Source organism: Coregonus lavaretus, assembly GCF_964263955.1.
Source record: "Coregonus lavaretus genome assembly, chromosome: 14".
NCBI lineage: Eukaryota > Metazoa > Chordata > Actinopteri > Salmoniformes > Salmonidae > Coregonus > Coregonus lavaretus.
Genome location: NC_140001.1, coordinates 35,084,373 through 35,109,265, shown reverse-complemented (window position 1 = coordinate 35,109,265; position 24,893 = coordinate 35,084,373). Strand labels below are relative to the sequence as shown.

General features: G+C 41.0%; 2 protein-coding genes across 4 annotated transcripts; both read left to right on the top strand.

Annotated features, from left to right (window-relative positions):
- Positions 1–794: 794 nt before the first annotated feature.
- On the top strand, positions 795–11,875 carry LOC311141969 (erlin-2-like). Of its 3 annotated transcripts, none has more exons than XM_084177501.1 (13): positions 795–864; positions 1,200–1,275; positions 2,689–2,796; positions 2,968–3,049; positions 3,810–3,856; positions 3,983–4,044; positions 6,303–6,428; positions 6,650–6,723; positions 7,862–7,920; positions 8,354–8,445; positions 8,653–8,742; positions 10,029–10,108; positions 10,476–11,875. In XM_084177501.1, exons 1-13 carry the CDS (start codon positions 798–800, stop codon positions 10,647–10,649), a joined length of 1,137 nt encoding a protein of 378 aa, XP_084033627.1. In that variant the 5' UTR covers positions 795–797; the 3' UTR covers positions 10,650–11,875. The 3 variants fall into 3 exon arrangements, with proteins under 3 accessions (XP_084033627.1, XP_084033629.1, XP_084033628.1); XM_084177502.1 differs by lacking the exon at positions 795–864 and adding an exon at positions 914–931 and having other exon boundaries at positions 10,476–10,825; XM_084177503.1 differs by lacking the exon at positions 1,200–1,275 and having other exon boundaries at positions 834–864; positions 10,476–10,825.
- Positions 11,876–16,950: 5,075 nt separating this feature from the next.
- LOC311141972 (cholesterol 25-hydroxylase-like protein) lies at positions 16,951–23,296 on the top strand. Its single transcript, XM_084177506.1, has 2 exons — positions 16,951–17,465; positions 21,985–23,296. The coding sequence occupies exons 1-2, from the start codon at positions 17,023–17,025 to the stop codon at positions 22,430–22,432; spliced, it is 891 nt and encodes a 296-aa protein (XP_084033632.1). The 5' UTR covers positions 16,951–17,022; the 3' UTR covers positions 22,433–23,296.
- Positions 23,297–24,893: the final 1,597 nt, after the last annotated feature.

Below are 24,893 nucleotides of genomic sequence, written 5' to 3'. Positions count from 1 at the left end.
CGTATTACAGATCATTTGGCTGTATATACGGCAGAGCTGATGGCCATACTGTTGGCCTTGCAGTGGGTGGAGGAAGTTAAACCAGACAGAGTAGTTATTATGCTCTGATTCATGTGCAGTGTTGATGAGTCTCCAGTCCTTTAGCTCACGTAGCAGACAAGACCTGCTTTATGAGGTGCTACAAACCGATGGCAGGATTAAACAGATGGGTATTCAGATAAGATTTACTTGGGTTCCAGCCTATGTGGGGGTGGAGGGGAACGAGGCGGTAGATGAACAGGCTAAACAAGCACTTAGTAGTGGGGATGTTGATGTTGAAGTGTCAATGAGCAAGGCAGAGGCAAAAATACTGATATATACAGTGATGGTGCAGGGATGGCAGGAGCAGTGGAATATAAATAATAAGGGAAGGCATTTATTTCAGGTACAGAGGAAAGTCGGGGAGGGGAGGACGGCAGGAAGGGACAGAAGAGAGGAGGCTATTTTTACAAGATTAAGGGTGGGACACAGCCAGTTGAATAAGACATTAAACGTGATAGGAAAGCATCCATCAGGAAAGTGTGATTATTGTCAGGAAACAGAGACTGTGGAGCATTACAGTATGGGCAGTATCAGGGGGAAGAGAGAGGATGAGATTTAGTATGAGGGAGAAGGGGATACAGGAAATTAGTTTAAAGAGTATATTGAGTAGAGCGTCACAAATATTTTGTTATCTTTTTTAAGAGAAACGGGGTTGGCAGGTAGGATTTAGTTGATCCCTGTCTCTGGCCCACACTCCATTACGGTAGGTGGCGGTAATGCGCCATAACGTTGGATGCCAACCTCAAGAAGAAGAAGGAGGAGGCACCTCGAGTAATAATACAGGTAATAGTACGGGTTTCTAGTACACTTTTATCAATGGCCTTTTCAAGTATCTAAAAGCGACAACAATGTATGTGAAATATTTAGTCATTGGGTGTGACTTTCTCCGTGTTTAAAATCGAGCGTAGGTTAGATACCTTCCTCTGTAGGAACTAACATAGTTAGCATAACAAGCTAAACTGTTGTTGCACAATGCCTGTTACGTAGTTGGCTTATCTTGTCTTGACTTGCTGGAGAGGGGTGTATGAGTAAGTCCAAGACTGGGCGATTAGATAACTAATTCATGTTTAGCTGTCAGCATTCTGTCAACTGAAAGTGAAACAACTTCTCCATGTTAGACTTAGAAAGTGGAACCAAAGATACTGAACCAAAGATGACTGAACCTTCACGTGCGAGCTCAAGTTTCACGACCTGGTATGAAAAGCCTACTTGTTATCATTGATTGACTGACTTGATCTTATCTAGACAAGATCACTATAGTAGCTTTATGTGGTTCTTGTTGTAGCTGTGCACAGACTAATATCTTGTGGTAGACTTCAGTTGATGATGTTTTCAGAGTGAGGTGAGGCAGGCGAGAAGTTTCCTTGCCTGTCTTGGTCAACCCTCTTATAATGTTGCAAGGTCAGTCCCTGCTGATGTCTCAGCTAAGCTTCTTCTTCCTGACTAATAGGAGTTTACCTTGACAGCAACATGCCTGCCCTGCACGTGGATGCCTAGCTGGCACAGAACGTTTTTGTAATGTTCTACTACAACATTGTAAAAACGTTTTTTTTTTTTTTTTTGCCAGCTGATTGATCTCACATCCAGAGCCTTCTATTTATAAATAGAAGGCTCTGCTCAGATGTTGTTTTTAGCTACATGCAGCTGATTCCATTCTAATTAACTGTCCTAACATCCAGAACTTGCAAGATGACTATTTACTACACTACAACTCAATTTTTGTAAAAGCTGTAGGCTATTTGTAAGGTTATGTATTAGATGAGACTTTAACTCGTCAGTGAAAGGCATCTACAGTGCATTCGGAAAGTATTCAGACCCCTTCCCTTTTTCCACATTTTGTTACATTACAGCCTTATTCTAAAATGTATTAAAATATATATATATATATATATATATATATATATATATATATATATATATATCTCATCAATACCACATAATGACAAAGCGAAAACAGAAATACCTTATTTACATAAGTATTCAGTCCCTTTGCTATGATAATCGAAATTGAGCTCAGGTGCATCCTGTCTCCATTGATCATCCTTGAGATGTTTTTACAACTTGATTTGAGTCCACCTGTGGTAAATTCAATTGATTGGACATGATTTGGAAAGGCACACACCTGTCTGTATAAGGTCCCACGAAAAACCAAGCCATCCAACCTGACAGAACTTGAGAGGATCCGCAGAGAAGAATGGGAGAAACTCCCCAAATACAGGTGTGCCAAGCTTATAGCGTCATACCCAAGAAGACTCAAGGCTGTAATTGCTGCCAAAGGTGCTTCAACAAAGTACTGATTAAAGGGTCTGAATACTTATGTAAATGTGATATTTCAGTTTTTACATTTGCAAAAATTGTAAAATCCTGTTTTTGCTTTGTCATTATGGGGTATTGTGTGTAAGTTGATGGGGGGGGGGGGGGGGGGGCTATTTAATACATTTTAGAATAAGGCTGTAAAAAACAAAATGTGGAAAAAGTCAAGGGGTCTGAATACTTTCTGAATGCACTGTAAACTAGCCTATTATTTAATTCATCCATCCCCTATGTCCAACATTGTGCATGCCAATCCTTTTAAAACTCATTGTTTATTCTTCATCTTCTTCCCAGGATGGCACAGTTGGGTGCCATTGCCACAATAATCTGTGCGATCGGAGGTGCAGCTCTCTTCGCCTCTGTTCACAAAATTGAAGAGGGACACACTGGAGTTTACTACAGGTCAGATTTATGTCTTAATTTAGATTGATCGATTATTATGTAACACAGACATGTCTCTTCGACATGCATGCAGAGTAAGGAATCGTATCATCTCTATTTGTGGCATATCTATCTGCAACATTTGTTATGTTGCTCCCTCCTAAACGTGTCCCTGACGTGTGTGTTCCACAGGGGAGGAGCTCTCCTGACCACCACCAGTAACCCTGGCTTCCAACTCATGATGCCTTTCATCACTAACTTCAAGTCTGTGCAGGTAAGACCGGTGTCAGGAACAGGCCCTGGGCATGACTTGTCTGACGGGGGTTTAGGCTGAAATGTAGTTGAACAAAGAGAGGAGGCACTGAAACCTGACTGGTCTGAGATGTTTTTGAGGTGAAATGTAGTAGGGCAAAGGCTGAGGCTGGAATTCAATTAAACGGCAAAGTTTAGGCAGTTTCTTTGTTTACAAAAGTCACCCTGTGCCCGCACACTTCTTATTCGGAAAAGTGATAGCAAACCTATGATGGTAGTCTACCAGGGGTGTATTCACTAGGAACCAAATGGAACGAAGCGGGGAGGGACCTGCCTATATTTGTCTAATAGGAGCTCTAGTTTTCGGTTTCCATTAAAAAACGTTTTGCTACGAGTGTGCTACTAATGAATACACCCCTGGTAGGTTTTCATACAAAAAAAAAGGTGTTGTATTGGTACATATACCGGATAAGTGCAGTGAAATGTGCTGTTTTACAGGGTCAGCATAGTAGTATGGTACCCCTGGAGCAGATTAGGGTTAAGTGCATTGCTCAGATTTTTCACCTTGTCAGCTCGGGTATTCGAACCAGTGACCTTTCGCTTACTGGCCCAACACTCCAATGGCTAGGCTACCTGCCGCCCAAATACCTGTTGGAAGAGTTTTTTGACCATGGGAAAAGGAACTACTGTGTAAATACTACAATGCAGGTTTTATTGAATTGAGCCCTGCAGAAATTATGGATTTGTTGAGTGTTTAACGCCTTCTCTTTCTGTTTTTGTAGACCACTCTCCAGACTGATGAAGTGAAGAATGTACCATGTGGCACAAGGTAGGGTTGTCTGTCATCACTGCCTGAAATAAACTTAATGGATGCAAAGATTACCAGCTAGTTTTATCTCCATTCTTGTGGATTTATTGCATGTATGTCTAGTTACATTCTGTTTTATTTGTTCAGTGGGGGAGTGATGATTTACTTTGACCGGATAGAAGTGGTGAACTACCTCGTACCCACAGCAGGTAAAGTCATTAGCCAATGCATCAAACGTTGGAGCAAATAATCCAATTTTGACAAGGTGCTCGAAGTTTTCTCTCTCAACACAAAACTAAAAACTGATCTTACTTGTGACATAACATGTCTAATGTTCAAATCCCTCCTTAGTATATAGGCTATATTGTTTCAGAACCAATGTAACCCATGTATTGTAAGAGTGTGTTGTCCGCTGCACCATCAAGTCACTTTTGTTATGACAGATGTAATGGTAGGGGCAGCCAGCCGTGGGATGGTTGTGTACTTAGCAGTGTTGTAATTGAGACCGGTCTCTTTTTTTCACCATTCTGAATCTCTAAAGAATCGAATGTTCTTCTAAAATATGAACACAGAAATACTGGACATTTTGAGCTCTTGTTATGGTGGCAATTTGACACAATTACAATCCCCCTCCAGTCTTGATCTTGACTCGGACTCGATTTGCTCCGGTCTTGAATCAGTCTCGCTTTACGTGGTCTCGAATAATAATAATAAGCCATTTAGCAGACGCTTTTATCCAAAGCGACTTACAGTCATGTGTGCATACATTTTTACGTATGGGTGGTCCCGGGGATCGAACCCACTACCCTGGCGTAACAAGCACCATGCTCTACCAATTGAGCTACAGAGGACCACAACACTAGTACTTGGCAACCATTTTCGACAAAGCTTACTGTAGTCCGCCGATAGACTAGCGTCCGGTCCAAGGGGTGTTACTTGTACATCTGCCTGATGCTACGAAAACAGGAGATGGGCTTCTGCGCTATGGAGCTACGTATTTACTGTAGCCACTACTACTTACTTATACTGCTTTCACATAGGATTTACAGTACTGTATAAAACATTTGGCAATGTTTATATGACCCCTTTATAAACAGGCCCATTTTGACCACATTCTTGCCTGCATACACCATTGATACCTCCTGTGCGCATGCCAGAAACAAGTGGTAGTAGTGGTGTGCAGATATGGGTGGGCGTCTATTTTTAATAAATCCATTGAGAATATACACCATCAAAAAGGAATCGATTATTAATTTGTTTAGGCAGGTTCTAAGAAACATAAGAATAATAAAATGTATTTTCAAAAGAATACTATAGCATATTTTGAGTTGAATTAGGCCTACGTTACGGGTCTGTGCAGCCATGGCTGTGCCATCCAAATGAAATCAATAGTTTGTTATTTTGTTAATTAAACAGACAAAACACACCTACCCGATCACAGTCAACACACATATATTTTATAATAAGAATATAACAGAATAAAATACAATAAATATTTTTCCCACACAACTTGTGTCACAGTAATGTGTAAAACCGCTGTCATATTTAAAAAAGTGATATTTTGAAACAGAGCCCAAGCCCATGCTTTTTTTATCCATGTTTCATCACTTTCCTACCCACACTCTGTTTTGTTAGGGAGCAGGCGTAGGCTCTTGCCTTCATCATGATACCGATAGAAAATAATAGCAATCCTATTTTCAAAAGCATGTTAGCTCAATCATATTTCAATCTTAGGTTCATATTTGGAGTTGCCTAGACGCGATTGAGCAAAATAATAGGCCTACACTTGATTTAGGCTACATTATTGCACGCTAAATGTTTCTGATCAGTGATAGATGAAGCCAATTAACCAAATAGCCTATACAGATGGAGATTCATTGAAACAAAATCACATTGATTGATTATTAGTCATTGAAGTCACAGGCTTTTGGTTGGGGGTAGGCCTAGGCTACTAAACGACTGTGACTGCAGAACAAAGTAATCCACTTATTAAACTACATAACATGGTATAATGTTCTAATAAATGAGCCAACTAGACAACATGATCATGGGCAGCACTCACCTCAACTTAGCTAACATTTTCCCAGCCTAATTGTAGCCTAACCAATATCCAAACGGAGATTCACGGAAAACAAAAATCAGACATTTATTGAATACCTTTCAGATATAAAGAAAAAGCGGAAAAACGTCTAGGTATGAAAGGGATATTACTGTAGCCCACAGGAGGAACGGCTCATAATAATGTCCGGAACGGAGCAAATGGAATGGCATCAAACACCTGGAAACCATGTGTTTGATTTATTTGCTACCATTCCACTTATTCCACTCCAGTCATTACCACGAGCCCGTTCTCCCCAATTAAGGTGCCGCCAACCTCCTGTGCTGTAGCCATTCTTCTTTGTCTTTTCTCTGCAGTGTATGGTATAGTGAGGAACTTCACAGCAACTCTTTCTCCTCTCTTCTGCAGTGTATGATATAGTGAGGAACTTCACAGCGGATTACGACAAGGCCCTGATATTCAACAAGGTTCACCATGAGCTCAACCAGTTCTGCAGCGTCCACTCTCTACAGGAGGTCTACATCGGCTTGTTCGGTAACTAATCAATCAACAGAATATTAAAATGGTTTTAAAGGCCTAGTGTTGTCTCAAATGGCACCCAATTCCCTACATAGTGCACTACTACTACAAAAGTAGTGCACTATACTGTATAGAGAATAGGGTGGTATGTGGGATGCGGCCTCTGTCTCCATGGTATATCCTGATGTGTGTGTGTGTGTGTGTGTGTGTGTGTGTGTGTTGGTTTCCCTCCTCAGACCAGATAGATGAAAACCTGAAGCTGACCCTACAGGAGGACCTGACCTGCATGGCTCCTGGACTCATCATACAGGTACAGGGACTGAGAGGGAGACATGGAAGGAGGAAGAGACAACGAACCAATCTTAGGGAATCCTTGCATACCAGTATAAATATGTTTATTGAAGGTGAATAAATCAATGTTTATTGAAATGTATTTATATGCAAGGAATCCCTTTGATTGGTTTTATTTACTTGATACTCCACTTACCCTTGTGTTACTGGGAGAGGGAGCGATGGGAGGATGGAATTGTAGAGAATCCTTGCATATAAATATGTTATTGATGGTGAATACTCATTTAACAATATCATGAGCAGTTGGAACATTGAAACTGCCCATGTTATGCGAGTACTCACCTTCCATAACTGTTTTTATATACTAGGATTGATTTTTGATTTGGTTGATACTCTACTTATCCTTGTGTGACCCAGGTAGAGCCACACACACACAGGGTTGAATGACAGACAGCAAACCGGGTTAAGTTTAAAGTATTGTCTAAGGTTAAAGTAGAAGACTGTACTTCAATTTTATGAGGCTCCATATTGTGATAATGAATGCCAGGTGATGAGTGGGCTGCTAAGGGATCCTGGATGGACTTAAGTTACTATCTAAAACTTAATGAAAGACTATAAACAGAACAGATCCCATGTTGTAATATCTGGACTGGAAAACAATGGGAACATTGTCAGACTCAATAAGGAGAGAGCAAGGGAGAGAAATAGTCATTTCCTCCTCGACCCCACCTCTGCTCATTTCTTTATAGTTTTAAGGCCCTCTGGGTTTAAACACTTAGCTTTTTCTTCCCATAAATCCTCTAGAAGAAATGACAGTAACAGCTGTAGGTTCTGCCAGGAACTAATAATACTACAGTACAGTTCACTTCAGAGTTTCGTGAGGAGTAAGATTGCGTTTGTTCTTTTGTGCTCCCAAGTTTAACTAGGTATGTGTCCCAAAAGACACCCTATTCCCATGACCAGAGCCCTATGGGGCCAGTCAAAGGTAGTGCACTACAAAGGGCACTCAGCCTAGATGATTCCCTGGTGATGAGAATGCCTCTTATTGCCATGAAATGACTTGCAGTTCCACAGTAAAACCAATGTTCAATATGATCTCAATCATCTCTCCGTCGCCCCTCTATTTCATGGTTGTGGTTTGGCAATCTTAACCACAGGCGGTCCGAGTCACGAAGCCCAACATCCCTGAGAGCATTCGCAGGAACTACGAGATGATGTGAGTAGAACAGTTGGCTGTATAACACTGAAACATTCTAGAACACTGCAACACTCCATATTCCCCAAACCCCCAACCCCCTTCCGTCATGTATTTATATTCTCCTCAGACATAGGCTGTGTCCCGAATGGCACCCTATTCCCTCTATAGTGCATGATCTTTGACAAGTGCACTACATAGGGAATAGTGTGCCATTTGGGATGCAGCCCGCTCTCCACTTCCATCTGGAAGACTTTAGTAATGGACTGATGATTTTCATGTTCACATGCTATTACCTGGCTGTTGTTGTTTTAGGATGTTCTGGTGAGTGATGGGACACATGCTGCATGCTGTGGGACTGGAGAAAGATATTAACCAGCTTTTAGCACGCACCTTTAATCTCTCTGTGTGTGTGTGTGTGTGTGTGTGTGTGTGTGTGTGTGTGTGTGTTTAGGGAGGCTGAGAAGACAAAGCTTCTGATTTCTGCTCAGACTCAGAAGGTGGTGGAGAAGGAGGCAGAGACAGAGCGGAAGAGGGCTGTGATTGGTCAGTCATGAGACACTAACACTATGACCTTTACATTTTCACAGAAAAAAATATTAAACTGACATTTTCTAATAATACACTGACATTTATAAACAAATGACTGTAAGTCTGTTTTGTTGTACTAATTTTTAAGAGGGATTCTGCCGTTTTCTCATGAAATCCCAGAATGTAAGGCTAATTTCCTCTCCTCCCTGTGCTGCTCTACAGAGGCAGAGAAGCTGGCTCAAGTGGCTGAAATCAAGTTTAGCCAGAAAGTCATGGAGAAAGAAACAGAGAAAAGGATCTCTGAAATTGAAGGTGTGTATGTTTGGCAAAACAATAAGATTGTATATTTAAGCAATAAAGCCAGAGGGGGTGGGGTATATGGCCAATATACCACGGCTAAGAGCTGTTCTTAAGCACGATGCAACACAGAGTCCCTGGATACAGAACCGTGGTATATTGGCAATATACCACAAACCCCCGAGGTGCCTTATTGATATTATAAACTGGTTACCAACGTAATTAGTGCAGTTAAAATAAATGTTTTGTCATACCTGTGGTATACGGTCTGATATACCACGGCTTTCAGCCAATCAGCATTCAGGGCTCCAACCACCCAGTTTTTAATTGTCCTTAGGCCACTGCTCAGTGAAATGGTGTGCTTGCATAATGGGGCTTTTAAGATGCTCTAAATGTTTGTCCTTTTCCTTGTGGGTCATGATAGTAGAAAGAGGAGTCTCCTGAGGACTGACTGAGTATGGGAGGTCAAAGCTTAAGTGCAATACATTTAGACATATCCTGTCACTGCTCCCTCGTGTCTTCATTCTGCAGCATCTGTAGCCACGATGTCGTTGTACTGTAGCCAATTCCCTTATCATAACCTTTCTTTTTGTTTCTATGGTTAGGCCTACGTTAGCCATTTTCGCGTGAGCTTGGCTATCAATGTAAAGTAAACTTTGCAACGTGTTGTATTCTCACATGGGGAGAGGGAACATAAGCTCTGGCGTGGACAAATTGGAACATTTTAAGACCACACAAGTAATGGAAAGTTCCCGGCTCCACACACTGTCAATGCGTGGCTGGTAGCCTTATGTCTGCCTCGCCGCTCACAGAATGGAATTCGCAACACAAAAAACTCCTGGGTTTTTAAAAGTATCTTGATTTAAAATGTTTCCGACCCGCAAGCCCACCCACGGGTTGAAATAATGTTTTCATTCCACCCACCAGCTGATCTTTTTTTTTTTGCATCTCAACCGCCGGGAACCGTGGTTATCCGACCCAATGCAGGACTATACTAATGATAGGGTAACTGCAGATGGGAAACCCCATGCTTCAGCCTATTTATTTATAGCCACTATGCTGCATCAGTTGGGCTACAGGTGATAATCCCTATTGCTAATAGCATACCTGATAATATGTTAATATTTTACCAGGAGGTGGAAATAATATTTTAGTTGGTGTCAACGCAATTTTATTTTCATTCATTTTGGAGTAGAATGTGCTTTCAAAAAGTCACCAGAACTTAGCTTCATAAAAATGATCCCCTTTCCAGAGGAAACACTGCTCCTCTCTGCCTCTGACCACTAACCCCTGGGTTGCAGATGGAGCGTTCCTGGCTAAGATGAAGGGCAGGGCCGATGCAGAGTTCTACACAGCACAGAGAGCGGCCGAGGCCAACAAGGTGAGAGGGACATACTGCGAGGAACCCTTCAAAGTTTGCAGATCTGAAGGTTCTGCATAATCAGGGAAGTGAAAGATCTCTCAGAACCCACTATGTTGCTTCCTCCATGCAGATCTACAAATGTCCAAGGGTTAGAGCCAAGGGGAGATGGTAGGGAGGGATTCAGACTGGCTGGAACAGTGAGAGAGAACACACTGCCCCTCAGGCTACAATCTAACAGCATCACAGGACAGCCAGGCATTCATCATTGACTTCTGCCCTCTCTCTCTCTCCTCCTCTCCCTCTCTCTCCCTCCTTCTCTCTTCCCCTCCCCTCTCGCGCTATCTCGCTCTCCTCACTTTCTCTCCCCCCCTCTCTCCACTCCCAGTTGAAGCTGACGCCAGAGTACCTGCAGCTTATGAAGTTCCAGGCCATAGCAGCTAACAATAAGATCTACTTTGGGAGTAAGATCCCCCAGATGTTTGTTGACTCTGGCCCCTCCTCCACTAAGGCCTCAGCTGCCATGGATGTCCTAACTGAACAGATCCTGGACCTAGACTGATGGAGGGATGGAAAGGAGGAGAGAAGAGACCCATCCCAGGGCTGGAGCTGTGGAGTTGGGCCCATGCCAGCCACACGGTGGGGTGGCAGAGGAGCCTTGGGTTTATGTGTCCTAAATGGCATATAGTGCACTACTATTTTTTAATAATAATAATAATAATTAGTCATTTAGCAGACGCTCTTATCCAGAGCGACTTACAGGAGCAATTAGGGTTAAGCGCCTTGCTCAAGGGCACATCGACAGATCTTTCACCTAGTCGGCTCGGGGATTAGAACGAGCGACCTTTCGGTTACTGGCACAACGCTCTTAACCACTAAGCTACCTGCTGCCCCAGTGACCAGTGAAAATCTCACTTTAAAAAGTTTCTATTCTGTTAACGCATACCCAAATAATGTTTTTGACTTGTCTTATATTCGTATTTGTGGCCAAAAACACTTCAAAAACCCCACCTCAAACAGTCCATTTAAAAACATGCTTACTATTTCCTCATAGAACATAATGTCATGTTGGCTCATTGGCTGAGCTGGCCAATGAGCGGTCTACTAGCATTAATATTTTTCAGGACCGGTATACTGCCACACCATTCTGTTGTTGGGGTACGCCCACACCATTCAAACACAGGAAAGCTGCTTTTTAACATACTTAATTGCCATTTTTTGGAAGGAAAACAATTTCACTCATATTGTTATTAATTATAGGTCATATTTCATAGAAATCTGGAAACACTGGTACACACATACTTTAAAGGGGCAATCAGCAGTTGCTACATCCATTTTTGGACTTACACATTAATGATTTGTACCCATGGATTATTGAAGAATATAATTTATGAGCTTAGTTCAGCTGTCGTACCCCATCAGAACCTAAAATATACGTTTGTTTTACTCCAGTGTTTGTAAACAAACACTATATAGCCTCAAAACATGATTAAAACTATAATGTTGATATCATGGATGGCAAGTCCTTGCATCCATAGCTCTGTTTATGAATTTTAGGGTGGTTACATTCTTCCAGCCCCATCCCTCAGCTTTTTACCAAAATGGGTCGGGAGGACATTACGTTTTTTCTACTGGTGATTGCCGCTTTAAAGCGCAACTGAAGGCAAACAACTTGTCTGATAGAAAATGGCATATGTGGCATCGATATTAGTCAAACATTTATTCTAGTGTCAAAATTGACTACAAAGTGTGAATATGATAATTTTGTTCATAAAGTCAGTCTTGTCCAAAACTGAGTTTTGTAAGTTAGTTCGTCATGTCTTACTTGAGGGTTGGGTTTTGTTTTTGACAATGCTTACTTGCCCACTAACACAGGGTTAGACAGCTGCGGTGATTGCCTATATCCAATCCTACCGTAGAACACACAGACAGTGAGACATACCTGCCCATCAGCAGGTAACCCGGTACCAGTTTAAAAAATGAATGGACGTATGGAGGTAGTTTTGTGCCTACAAAAAAGGGGTTAAATATGTGTCCAAAAAAACAAAATATTTCCTGAGCTTTCTTATATCTCCTAGATATAGGACAGACACTTCAAAACCTTATTCCTTATGATTTCCTGTCTGTTTTTCCATTTATGAATGTGTTGTTCAATGCATTTCTAAAGCCCAAATTTTGTTTTTTATTAAATAATTTTTGTATACAGTACCAGTTAAAAGTTTGGACACACCTGCTCATTCAAGGGTTTTTCTTTATTTTTACTATTTTCTACATTGTAGAAAGGCATCAAAACTATGACATAACACATATGGAATCATGTAGTAACCAAAAAAGGTGTTAAACAAATCAATATATATATATATTTTTTATACCTACAGGGGCCTAAAATTCTTTTAAAAATGCCATGTCAGCTTAGTAGAACCCCTACCCATACGAATTGGCTTACTGTCTTACCTTATCTCACCAGCGTATTTTATCACAATAGCAGATGTAACATATCTTGACTAGCCCACTGAATGAGCATGACTTTACCTCAGTTTCAGAGAGTGAGCATTGATGTTCAATAGTTTTTTGACTCAAGAAAAGTCAAGGTTGAAGCTGATTTTTCCAGATCCTATGCTCTGTTTTTCTCTCAACAATCTATAATTATGCTGGACAAAAGGCCATTATATTGTCCCCTGTAGCTTAGTTGGTAGAGCATGGCGCTTGCAACGCCAGGGTTGTGGGTTCGTTTCCCACGGGGGGCCAGTATGAAAATGTATGCACTCACTTAACTGTAAGTCGCTCTGGATAAGAGCGTCTGCTAAATGACAAAAAAAAGAAGAAAAAAAAGACAATTGAGATGTTGCGAAACCAGCTTCTCCTTGAGTGGGAACAATATATCTGTCAGAGTGTGAGGGAGACAGATACATTAGAAAAGGGTTTGTGACTCACTATAAAAGTAGAAATTATCTTCCGCATCAAATCGTCCTGGAAACTTTAGGGAATTTTGGATTTGTGACATTATCTAATTGTACATTATACAAAAAGTTCTACATAAAATACAAGCCTCACATTCATTGATGAGCCATCTTAAACCTTTGATATTGCCTATCCCCATGATTTGGTGAAGGGGTGATGCCAACCAACCACTCCCAGTTCAGTATTCCAGGAAAAAATAAATAAGTAGCACCTTTTGTCGTTATCTGCCAGACATTTCAAACAAGCTCTACATTAAAACAAATGTTTGTTTTCTGCCAGTGGATATTAAGAGCATTACAGGTGCTCGCTCTTACAGTATATTCTATTCTGATTCATTCTTTCTCACCTGCGCTTTATGACAGATCATGTCCATAGATATTCCGATTTTGTTATCATGACGCATGTTTATTGAAGATTGGACCAAACCTCTGGTTATTTTCCAAAGAAAATCTCTCCTTGTCATCTTACATGGAAAGGAATGGTGGAAAGAAAACAAACAATTGGGTGTTTTTGCTTGTGTTATCAAAGCGATTTCTTCACAGAAAAGCAAACAAAAGCGAATTACTTTTATGTTAGTCATTCTTATTGGAAGGATGAGTCAATGGTATAAAATATTAAATGTTATAAAAATTTAATGGGGTTTTCATGAAAGATACTGCAGCAGCTTTTTTTAAAACTATTTCACTCACTGGTGCCCTCAGTGTCGTGTTAGAGACTGAGTTCATTTGGGGTTAACCATTTGTATGTTTTTCACAAGTGACAAGCTTTGACTAAACTTGTTAATGCTTTGAGAGGCACTTGTGTTGTGTATCCATTAAACTGTTCTCTCAATGTAACACTGGTTTGTTCTGGCTGAGTTAGCTCTACGTTAGCCATTTGAGTGACTACCTGTATGAACTGTTTATGTTAGACTCTCAGGTTGACTTGACTGATTATGACTTGAATGGGACTTTTTTTGCACTTTCACTGATGTTAAATTGTGAATCAGAAATCCATAATTTTGTAATTTACACAATAAAAGGTGTTTTTCTTTGACAACAAGGTACTTTTTGTCTTGAAATGTAGTCTGATGTGTTTGTGGGTGTTTTTATCGCCTTTGTCTTATATTGCCCTTTCACATCTGTCAAATAAGAAAGACTCGTGTTGAATCTTGATTTAGCAATTTAGTAGGGGTAGGCGGTTACATACCACAGCCAATTCACACTTGTGGCATGCACTGTTGAGTTCTTATGAGAGACATTATTGACTAATTTTGTTGTGTGACATTTAAGATGTATAGTATTTCATAATGTAGCACTAAGATGACTTGATAACCTGGTGTACACTGTCAAGTACTGACAGTTCAATCACCTGTTATCTCCTGTGAGAAACCCCATAGATTCCCAATCAGGTATTCCTGGTGTGCAATCAGAAGTCTGCGACTGCGTAGGCAGGACCAAGGTGCCAATATCCCTGCTTCAGATACAGGCTTGTAGAGGGAATTTCAAGCATGAGTCATATCTAGGATTGCAAATGGGGGGTATATTACTGGTAACTTTCAAAGCTATCAGTGAACTACCAGAACTTTAAAGTTTTCTTTTTAATTCAATCACATGAAATCTAGTGGCCTTATTGGGTACTTCAGATGATCACATGTGTCTGTATTATCTCTGGCCCTCTGTGTGGCCTTATAAAATGTAAAAAATAAAACATAAAATAAGATTATTTTAAAATAAACAATATAATGACAAAGCTAATATCTTTGTCTGAAGTCAGGTCCAGGACATGCATTGCTTTACTCATATAACATTATCACAGGCTATTAGTTTGAATGAAACATATTGGGAACACATTGACTAGACTCTGACCCTCCCTATTCTTCAGAAAGGGGCCCCAGTCCAGACGTTTATGGGAAACCATCTGGCTCCAACATGGTCTCATAGACTAGATGTAACATAATAAATGAAAATACAGGACAACACTGAAATTAGTATTTGTTAGGTTTGGTAGGGTTACATAAGACAGAAGGTTACTTAAGGCAAAAACTAAAGGAGGGTGGTTGGTCAGGGGGGATGAGTGGGAGTGTAACGTGAACATCTAGCAACCCAACGGTTGCGTGTTCAAATCTCATCACGGACAACTTTAGCATTTTTGCTAATTAGCAACTATGTGCTAATTTTGAGCTACTTTGCAACTACTTAGCATATTAGCTAACCTTAACCCCTAGCCTAGCTAATGTTAGTCACAACAAATTGGAATTCGTAACATATCATACGAATTGGAATTCGTAACTATAATCATACTTTCTAAAACTAGCCGCCGAACACTCCTTCAGTAGCCTCCAACTGCTCTTAAACACTAGTAAAACTAAATGCATGCTCTTCAATCGAACACTGCTGGCACCCGCCCACCCGACTAGAATCACTACTCTCGACGGGTCTGACCTAGAGTATGTGGACAACTACAAATACCTAGGTGTCTGGTTAGACTGTAAACTCTCCTTCCAGACTCACATTAAGAATCTCCAATCCAAAGTTAAATCTAGAATCGGCTTCCTATTTCGCAACAAAGCCTCCTTCACTCATGCTGCCAAACATGCCCTCGTAAAACTGACTATCCTACCGATCCTTGACTTCGGCGATGTCATTTACAAAATAGCCTCCAACACTCTACTCAGCAAATTGGATCACAGTGCCATCCGTTTTGTCTCCAAAGCCCCATACACTACCCACCACTGTGACCTGTACGCTCTTGTTGGCTGATCCTCACTACATGTTCGTCGTCAAACCCACTGGCTCCAGGCCATCTATAAATCACTGCTAGGCAAATCCCCGCCTTATCTTAGCTCATTGGTCACCATAGCAGCACCCAACCGTAGTCTGCGCTCCAGCAGGTATATCTCACTGGTCATCCCCAAAGCCAACACCTCCTTTGGCCGCCATTCCTTCCAGTTCTCTGCTGCCAATGACTGGAACGAATTGCAAAAATCTCTGAAGCTGGAGACTCTTATCTCCCTCACTAACTTTAAGCATCAGTTGTCAGAGCACCTTACCGATCACTGCACCTGTACACAGCCCATCTGAAATTAGCCCACCCAACTACCTCATCCCTATATTGTTATTTATTTTGCTCGTTTGCACCCCAGTATCTCTATTTGCACATAATCTCTTGCACATCTAGCATTCCAGTGTTAATACTAATTGTAATTATTTTGCACTATGGCCTATTTATTGCCTTACCTCCATAACTTGCTACATTTGCACACACTGTATATATATTTTCTGTTGTATTTTTTGACTTTATGTTTTCTTACCCCATATGTAACTCTGTGTTGTTGTTTTTATCGCACTGCTTTGCTTTATCTTGGCCAGGTCGCAGTTGTAAATGAGAACTTGTTCTCAACAGGCTTACCTGGTCAAATAAAGGTGAAATAAAAAAAATAAAAAAATACTAAATGGAGGGAGGCAGATTTACCTTTACTATGTTACCTACCCCTAACTATCATACAAAATGGATGATGGACATCCACAAATTAATACATGCCATATGAAATGTAACATATACTGTATCATACTAAATGGAGGTAGACAGATTTACATTTACTATGTTAACTATAGTCTATGAGACCAGGCTGAGTATTTACTATGTTATGTATTGTCTATGAGACCAGGCTGTGTTGCTGACTTACATAACTTGGAATGTGACCCAATTTAACTTTTACTGCTTCCATGGATCTACCGCCCTCCCACCAAACGACAGACAAGCGTGTTCTGTTAACCATGTGGAAATAGAAAATAAGTATTTAAGCGTGATAAGCCAGGTCCTCGAGCATAAACTAAATGCGTACCTTCAGTTGGAGAGAGTGAATTGAAGAAAATAGATAATGGACTACGTTATTACAATGTAATAGCCAACACACTTGGATAGATGCTGAGAACACTTCGTGATGGGCATTTTTAGTTTGATTAAAAAAGAACCCTTCGGATGCTGGTATTATGAATAATAGTACTTTTCAAAAACATGTGGACCCAGATGGACTGCTGCTCCAGGTGCTGTGGGATGATCTGCGAGCACAGCGGGATTTCGTCACGTCACCTTACCTGCCCGCATGCTTCGCTTTCCTCATCCACCTTCTCCTCTGCGCACCTTTTCTAGCCATTGAAGCGCTGGGATGTTTCTGGCCACGGATAAATCTCTACAGGATCTCGAGGACCGCTGAACCGTTGCTGTTGTGTTTGCAGCGATGGGTTGACTGCTGTTGGAGAATTTTTCTGAAATACCTGACCACTGTTCTCCCTGCCACAGCGCTTTACCAAAGCGTTAGGAATCCAAGATTTCCCGAACTCGCGCCATCATGCAGCCTGTTCATTGGGGAGGTTATCGCGTGCCTACTTTTATTTGATGCGCTGTTCTTTATATGGCATTATTCCATGCATAGGTAAGCTTGAACCAGAATCTGGGTTTACATCACAGGAGGTTGGTGGCACATTAATTGGGGAGGACGGGCTCGTGGTAATGGCTGGAGTGGAATAAATTGAATGGTATCAAATATATCAAACACATGGTTTCCATGTGTTTGATGCCATTCATTTACTCGGTTCCAGCCATTATTATGAGCGGTCCTCCCCTCAGCAGCCTCCACTGCTCAGGAGACATTGAATACAAAGATGATCATTTAAGCCAGAAAGCATCCATTCAACTTGCCATTCAACAGCTTTTCAAGCTGAATAATGTCAAAATACGTTAGGTAATTACAAAATAATGGAGTTTCACTGAGCAACTATCTTCATTACTGCTGTTACCTCCGGTAGGCCTATGTACTTCCAAAAAAGGTTTAAATAAAAAGTCACATATGCAACCAATAAAATGCCTTGTCTGGAAATAATCTAAGTATTGTTTTTGACCAAGTGCGCATGAGCCAAACCTCTTCTGCACCTGTAATATTAGTAATATAATTAAAATACACTAAATGTACTGAACAGTCATTCTGATTCCCATGTAAAATAGCCTTTTGAGTGTCTAAAACATCACCCATAATATGTGTTTTGGATAGAAATGCTATATATATATAAAAACAATTTTTAAGTGCTTTTTCTCTCATGGCTAACTACCAGTAAGTTTGAAAAGACAGGCTGAGTGGTCGTGAAGCTTATATTCATGGCCTCGCCTTGGCTGACAGCTCTTTGAAACGCCTATGTCAAGTAATTTGGATGCAGTGAGCAGTGTTACATTAAAATCATCTCAAGCACATTTAGTAATACACAAAGCAACTCAAACAACATTAAAATTGCATTAATAACCATGTTTCCATCCACAGTTTTTATGCAAGTAAAGTCATACCGTATAAAAAATATATAATGACAGCTGTGATGGAAACAGGTCGTTTCGGTACAATTTTATAAATGCCGACAGATCATTTGTTTGTTCGACATAGTGGGATCTTTTTGTGTCGGTACAATTAATAATGAGAGAAATGGTGATGGCAACACCTTTATGCACAAATATTGATATAATAACCATCATATCGAAGTAAACTTGGAGTCACGTGATTATATACAGTTGAAGTCGGAAGTTTACATACACTTTTTCAACCACTCCACAAATTTCTTGTTAACAAACTATAGTTTTGGCAAGTCGGTTAGGACATCTACTTTGTGCATGACACAATAATTTTTCCAACAATTGTTTACAGACAGATTATTTCACTCATAATTCACTGTATCACAATTCCAGTGGGACAGAAGTTTACATACACTAAGTTGACTGTGCCTTTAAACAGCTTGGAAAATTCCAGAAAATGATGGTATGGCTTTAGAAGCTTCTGATAGGCTAATTTACGTCATTTGAGTCAATTGGAGGTGTACCTGTGGATGTATTTCAAGGCCTACCTTCAAACTCAGTGCCTCTTTGCTTGACATCATGGGAAAATCAAAAGAAAGACCTTAGAAAAAAATGGTAGACCTCCACAAGTCTGGTTCATCCTTGGGAGCAATTTCCAAATGCCTGAAGGTACCACATTCATCTGTACAAACAATAGTACGCAAGTATAAACACCATAGGACCACGCAGCCGTCATACCGCTCAGGAAGGAGACGCATTCTGTCTCCTCGAGGTGAATGTACTTTGGTGCGAAAAGTGCAAATCAATCCCAGAACAACAGCAAAGGACCTTGTGAAGATGCTGGAGGAAACAGGTACAAAAGTATCTACAGTTGAAGTCGGAAGTTTACATACACCTTAGCCAAATACATTTAAACTCAGTTTTTCACAATTCCTGACATTTAATCCTAGAAAAAAATTCCCTGTTAGGTCAGTTAGGATCACCACTTTATTTTAAGAATGTGAAATGTCAGAATAATAGTAGAGAGAATTATTTCTTTCAGCTTTTATTTCTTTCATCACATTCTCAGTGGCTCAGAAGTTTACATACACTCAATTAGTATTTGGTAGCATTGCCTTTAAATTGTTTAACTTGGGTCAAACGTTTCGGGTAGCCTTCCACAAGCTTCCCACAATAAGTTGGGTGAATTTTGGCCCATTCCTCCTGACAGAGCTGGTGTAACTGAGTCAGGTTTGTAGGCCTCCTTGCTCACACACGCTTTTTCAGATCTGCCCACAGATTTTCTATAGGATTGCGGTCAGGGCTTTATGATGGCCACTCCAATACCTTGACTTTGTTGTCCTTAAGCCATTTTGCCACAACTTTGGAAGTATGCTTGGGGTCATTGTCCATTTGGAAGACCCATTTGCGACCAAGCTTTAACTTCCTGACTGATGTCTTGAGCTGTTGCTTCAATATATCCACATAATTTTCCTTCCTCATGATGCCATCTATTTTGTGAAGTGCACCAGACCCTACTGCAGCAAAGCACCCCCACAGCATGATGCTGCCACCCCCGTGCTTCACGGTTGGGATGGTGTTCTTTGGCTTGCATGAACCCCCTTTTTCCTCCAAACATAACAATGGTCATTATGGCCAAACAGTGCTATTTTAGTTTCATCAGACCAGGGGACATTTCTCCAAAAAGTACGATCTTTGTCCCCATGTGCAGTTGCAAACCGTAGTCTGGCTTTTTTATGGCGGTTTTGGAGCAGTGGCTTCTTCCTTGCTGAGCGGCCTTTCAGGGTATGTCGATATAGGACTCATTTAACTGTGGATATAGATAATTTTGTACCTGTTTCCTCCAGCATCTTCACAAGGTCCTTTGCTGTTGTTCTGGGATTGATTTGCACTTTTCGCACCAAAGTACGTTCATCTCTAGGAGACAGAACACATCTCCTTCCTGAGCGGTATGATGGCTGCTTGGTCCCATGGTGTTGTTTGTACAGATGAATGTGGTGGCTTCAGGCGTTTGGAAATTGCTCCCAAGGATGAACCAGACTTGTGGAGGTCTACAACATTTTTTCTGAGGTCTTGGCTGATTTCTTTTGATTTTCCCATGATGTCAAGCAAAGATGCACTGAGTTTGAAAGTAGGCCTTGAAATACATCCACAGGTACACCTCCAATTGACTCAAATGATGTCAATTAGCCTACCAGAAGCTTCTAAAACCATGACATAATTTTCTGGAATTTTCCAAGCTGTTTAAAGGCACAGTCAACTTAGTGTATGTAAACTTCTGACCCACTGGAATTGTGATACAGTGAATTATAAGTGAAATAATCTGTCTGTAAACAATTGTTGGAAAAATTACTTGTGTCATGCACAAATTAGATGTCCTAACCGACTTGCCAAAACTATAGTTTGTTAACAAGAAATTTGTGGAGTGGTTGAAAAACAAAGTTTAATGACTCCAACCTAAGTGTATGTAAAGTTCCGACTTCAAATCTATATCCACAGTAAAACAAGTCCTATACCTACATAACCTGAAAGGCCGCTCAGCAAGGAAGAAGCCACTGCTCCAAAACCGCCATAAAAAAAGCCAGACTACGGTTTGCAACTGCACCCTTGGGACAAAGATGGTACTTTTTGGAGAAATGTCCTCTGGTCTGATGAAACAAAAATATAACTGTTTGGCCATAATGACCATTGTTATGTTTGGAGGAAAAAGGGGGTGCTTGCAAGTCAAAGAACACCATCCCAACCGTGAAGCACGTGGGTGGCAGCATCATGCTGTGGGGGTGCTTTGCTGCAGGGGGGACTGGTGCACTTCACAAAATAGATGGCATCATGAGGAAGGAAAATTATGTGGATGAAATGATTAAAACCTTAAATAAATAATTCTCTACTATTATTCTGACATTTCACATTCTTAAAATAAAGTGGTGATCCTAATTGACCTAAGACAGGGAATTTTTACTAGGATTAAATGTCAGGAATTGTGAAAAACTGAGTTTAAATGTATTTGGCTAAGGTGTATGTAAACTTCCGACATCAACTGTAGTGTGTGGTCCTCCCACTATGACTCGGGATTTCATGCAGTTTATTAGGCTACAGATGAAATAAGTTATGATGAACTTCACAAGGTGGTGAAAGTGCACAGTGATCTTGATGCTCCTTTCCAATAAATATTGAGGGTCCTATTCTGTTGACATGATGATCGATGCTTGACTGCCGTTTGACAAATAAAAATATGATCTTATCCATAATAATCTCGTCATGTAGACTAGCCTACCATCATAACCTACCCGCAGTGTATCATTGAGCTCTTGGCTAGAGCGCCCGTGCCAAGACCAAATGTTGTGTGCACTACATCATCACACATTGATTTTTATCTGCAACAAGTTCTTTGGGTGGAAACATACCAAGTTTCGCAAAAACAAATGAAATCGCAAAAAAAGTGTCAGGACCCTTCTATAACATGCCATTTACCTGAAAAATACAGATTTTATTGTAATAAAGCGCAATTCTCTTTTAACTCGGATGACCCTCATGTAGAGAGTCTAGAAGGAGCACATAAGGTTGGTCCCTGGCTGCCTACCAAACACAAAAATTATGTCTGTCTGTATGGTCACCAGGGTTCCCTGGCTGTATCGGAGGGTCCACCAGACTCATCACCAGAACCGGATCACCTTCGCCCTGACTGCCCAGGACGCCAGCCCGGCTGAGCTACTCTCCCTGCAGATGCTGGCCCTGAGCAGTGCCTGGGTGGTGGGCTGCCACCCTCTGAGTGAGGCCCTGTTCCACCTGCTCAACACCTGGCTGGCCATAGAGGACCACTGTGGCTACGACCTGCCCTGGGCCCTCCATAGACTACTGCCCTGCTTCGGAGGGGCCCCCTTCCACCAGGCACACCACCATGTCTACAGGGGGAACTATGCCCCCTACTTCAGGCACTGGGACTGGCTCTGTGGGACCTACCTGAGGGTGAGGGAGGAGGCTGGGAGTAAACATGGAGGGAGGACAATGAGGAGAAGGAGAAGAAGGAAGAGCCTTGGATCTGACTGTGTGTGTGCACAGGCGTGAATGTGTTAAAATGGATGTCATCTATGAAGCAAACAAAGAACTGACATGTCAGGTAGCATCATTAGTACAGTCAGTACAGGCTAACACATGGGCTATGTGTGCGTGCGTGTGTTTGGAAATTACGGGTGGTTATAGGTTGATTCATATAGAATATTTAACGAGCATTAGATATAAAGAGACAATGCTGGTAATTTGTCTAAATTGGCATGTTTGGAATAAACTGTTAATATATTGTTATAATCACTCTACTCTCTTAAGCCAGGCTATATATTCTACTGTCACTACCAAGTTATCAACTTTATAATCATCAATATAGTTTATACTCCGCTCCATAATGTGAATAAATGAGTAGAAACAAGTTTTGTTTGTACCTTGCAGAGGTATACTATAACCTCTCTCAGAATCATTTATAAGTCACAAACTGTAAATTGAATCCAGACATTTCATCTTTATGTATTTTTAGTCTCTGTTTCGTGTCTGTAATCTACAACAACAGTTATGAAAATGGTATTGGAGAACTAGTATCAACCTGCTCATGAGGGCCTCTCATTCAGCAATTTCACTTGGCATTTTGGCAGCTTGAATTCCAGCCATTGCCAACTCACACTTCATACAGGGAAAAGATATTGAGGTTTTAAGTTAGTCAAGCTTCCTCAGTCGCTCTGGATAAGAGTGTCTGCTAAATGCAAATGTAAATAAGAGGATGGTCTATTTCCAGAGGTGTGGACTCTTGTCACATGACTTGGACTCGAGTCTGACTCCTGTCACAAATTTGCTGACTTGAGACTCAACTTGATAAAAAATAAAATAACTTGAGACTTGATTTGGACTTGAAGCCTCAAGACTCAGAACTCGACTTTGACTTTTAGAAACGTTTTGTCATTCATTTTGTGGCACAGAGTCTCTGTGGATTACTCTCCACGCAGCCAGAGAGAATATTGCACTTGCAAAAAAACAGAATTATTTTTTTTTTTTTTTCATATATATTTTTATAGACTACATATACAGTGGGGATGTAGTGTCTGAGGGTCTATGATTGTGCTGACGTTTGCAAAAGTGTGTTAGAGGAAACTTGGCTCTGCTTTCGGAAACATCTGGAAAGCATTACTAAGTTCCTGGAAAAGAGGATATGTGAAAAGCCAGGGATTGGTGTATTAAAATCACGCCATACTATGTCACATAGGATATAAATACCATGTCTTGAACAAAGGAGGGAAGAATAGCAAATCACAGAATTGGGTCCGGCTGTTCTTCAGATATCTGCAGGTATCTGTAAATCTGACGCTGAAACTCTTTGTTATAATAAACCTTTATAATCAAAGTACAGTGTCAGCGGACTTCTTATCATCACGGCATTATCAGCAACGTTGTTTTGGACACCACAGGGAAAAAAAGTATTTAGTCAGCCACCAATTGTGCAAGTTCTCCCACTTAAAAAGATGAGAGAGGCCTGTAATTTTCATCAAAGGTACACGTCAACTATGACAGACAAATTGAGAATTTTCTTTCCAGAAAATCACATTGTAGGATTTTTTATGAATTTATTTGCAAATTATGGTGGAAAATAAGTATTTGGTCACCTACAAACAAGCAAGATTTCTGGCTCTCACAGACCTGTAACTTCTTCTTTAAGAGGCTCCTCTGTCCTCCACTCGTTACCTGTATTAATGGCACCTGTTTGAACTTGTTATCAGTATAAAAGACACCTGTCCACAACCTCAAACAGTCACACTCCAAACTCCACTATGGCCAAGACCAAAGAGCTGTCAAAGGACACCAGAAACAAAATTGTAGACCTGCACCAGGCTGGGAATACTGAATCTGCAATAGGTAAGCAGCTTGGTTTGAAGAAATCAACTGTGGGAGCAATTATTAGGAAATGGAAGACATACAAGACCACTGATAATCTCCCTCGATCTGGGGCTCCACTCAAGATCTCACCCCGTGGGGTCAAAATGATCACAAGAACGGTGAGCAAAAATCCCAGAACCACACGGGGGGACCTAGTGAATGACCTGCAGAGAGCTGGGACCAAAGTAACAAAGCCTACCATCAGTAACACACTACGCCGCCAGGGACTCAAATCCTGCAGTGCAAGACGTGTCCCCCTGCTTAAGCCAGTACATGTCCAGGCCCGTCTGAAGTTTGCTAGAGTGCATTTGGATGATCCAGAAGAGGATTGGGAGTATGTCATATGGTCAGATGAAACCAAAATATAACTTTTTGTTAAAAACTCAACTCGTCGTGTTTGGAGGACAAAGAATGCTGAGTTGCATCCAAAGAACACCATACCTACTATGAAGCATGGGGGTGGAAACATCATGCTTTGGGGCTGTTTTTCTGCAAAGGGACCAGGACGACTGATCCGTGTAAAGGAAAGAATGAATGGGGTCATATATTGTGAGATTTGAGTGAAAACCTCCTTCCATCAGCAAGGGCATTGAAGATGAAACGTGGCTGG

Bases quoted from the DNA above. Each gene is read 5' to 3' on its own strand.
- LOC311141972 (XM_084177506.1), top strand. From the start codon at position 17,023: ATGAATAATAGTACTTTTCAAAAACATGTGGACCCAGATGGACTGCTG. The intron at 17,466-21,984 runs GTAAGCTTGAAC...TATGGTCACCAG, and splicing joins TGGCATTATTCCATGCATAG to GGTTCCCTGGCTGTATCGGA.
- LOC311141969 (XM_084177501.1), top strand. From the start codon at position 798: ATGCGCCATAACGTTGGATGCCAACCTCAAGAAGAAGAAGGAGGAGGC. The intron at 865-1,199 runs GTAATAGTACGG...TCTCCATGTTAG, and splicing joins CACCTCGAGTAATAATACAG to ACTTAGAAAGTGGAACCAAA. The intron at 7,921-8,353 runs GTGAGTAGAACA...GTGTGTGTTTAG, and splicing joins CGCAGGAACTACGAGATGAT to GGAGGCTGAGAAGACAAAGC.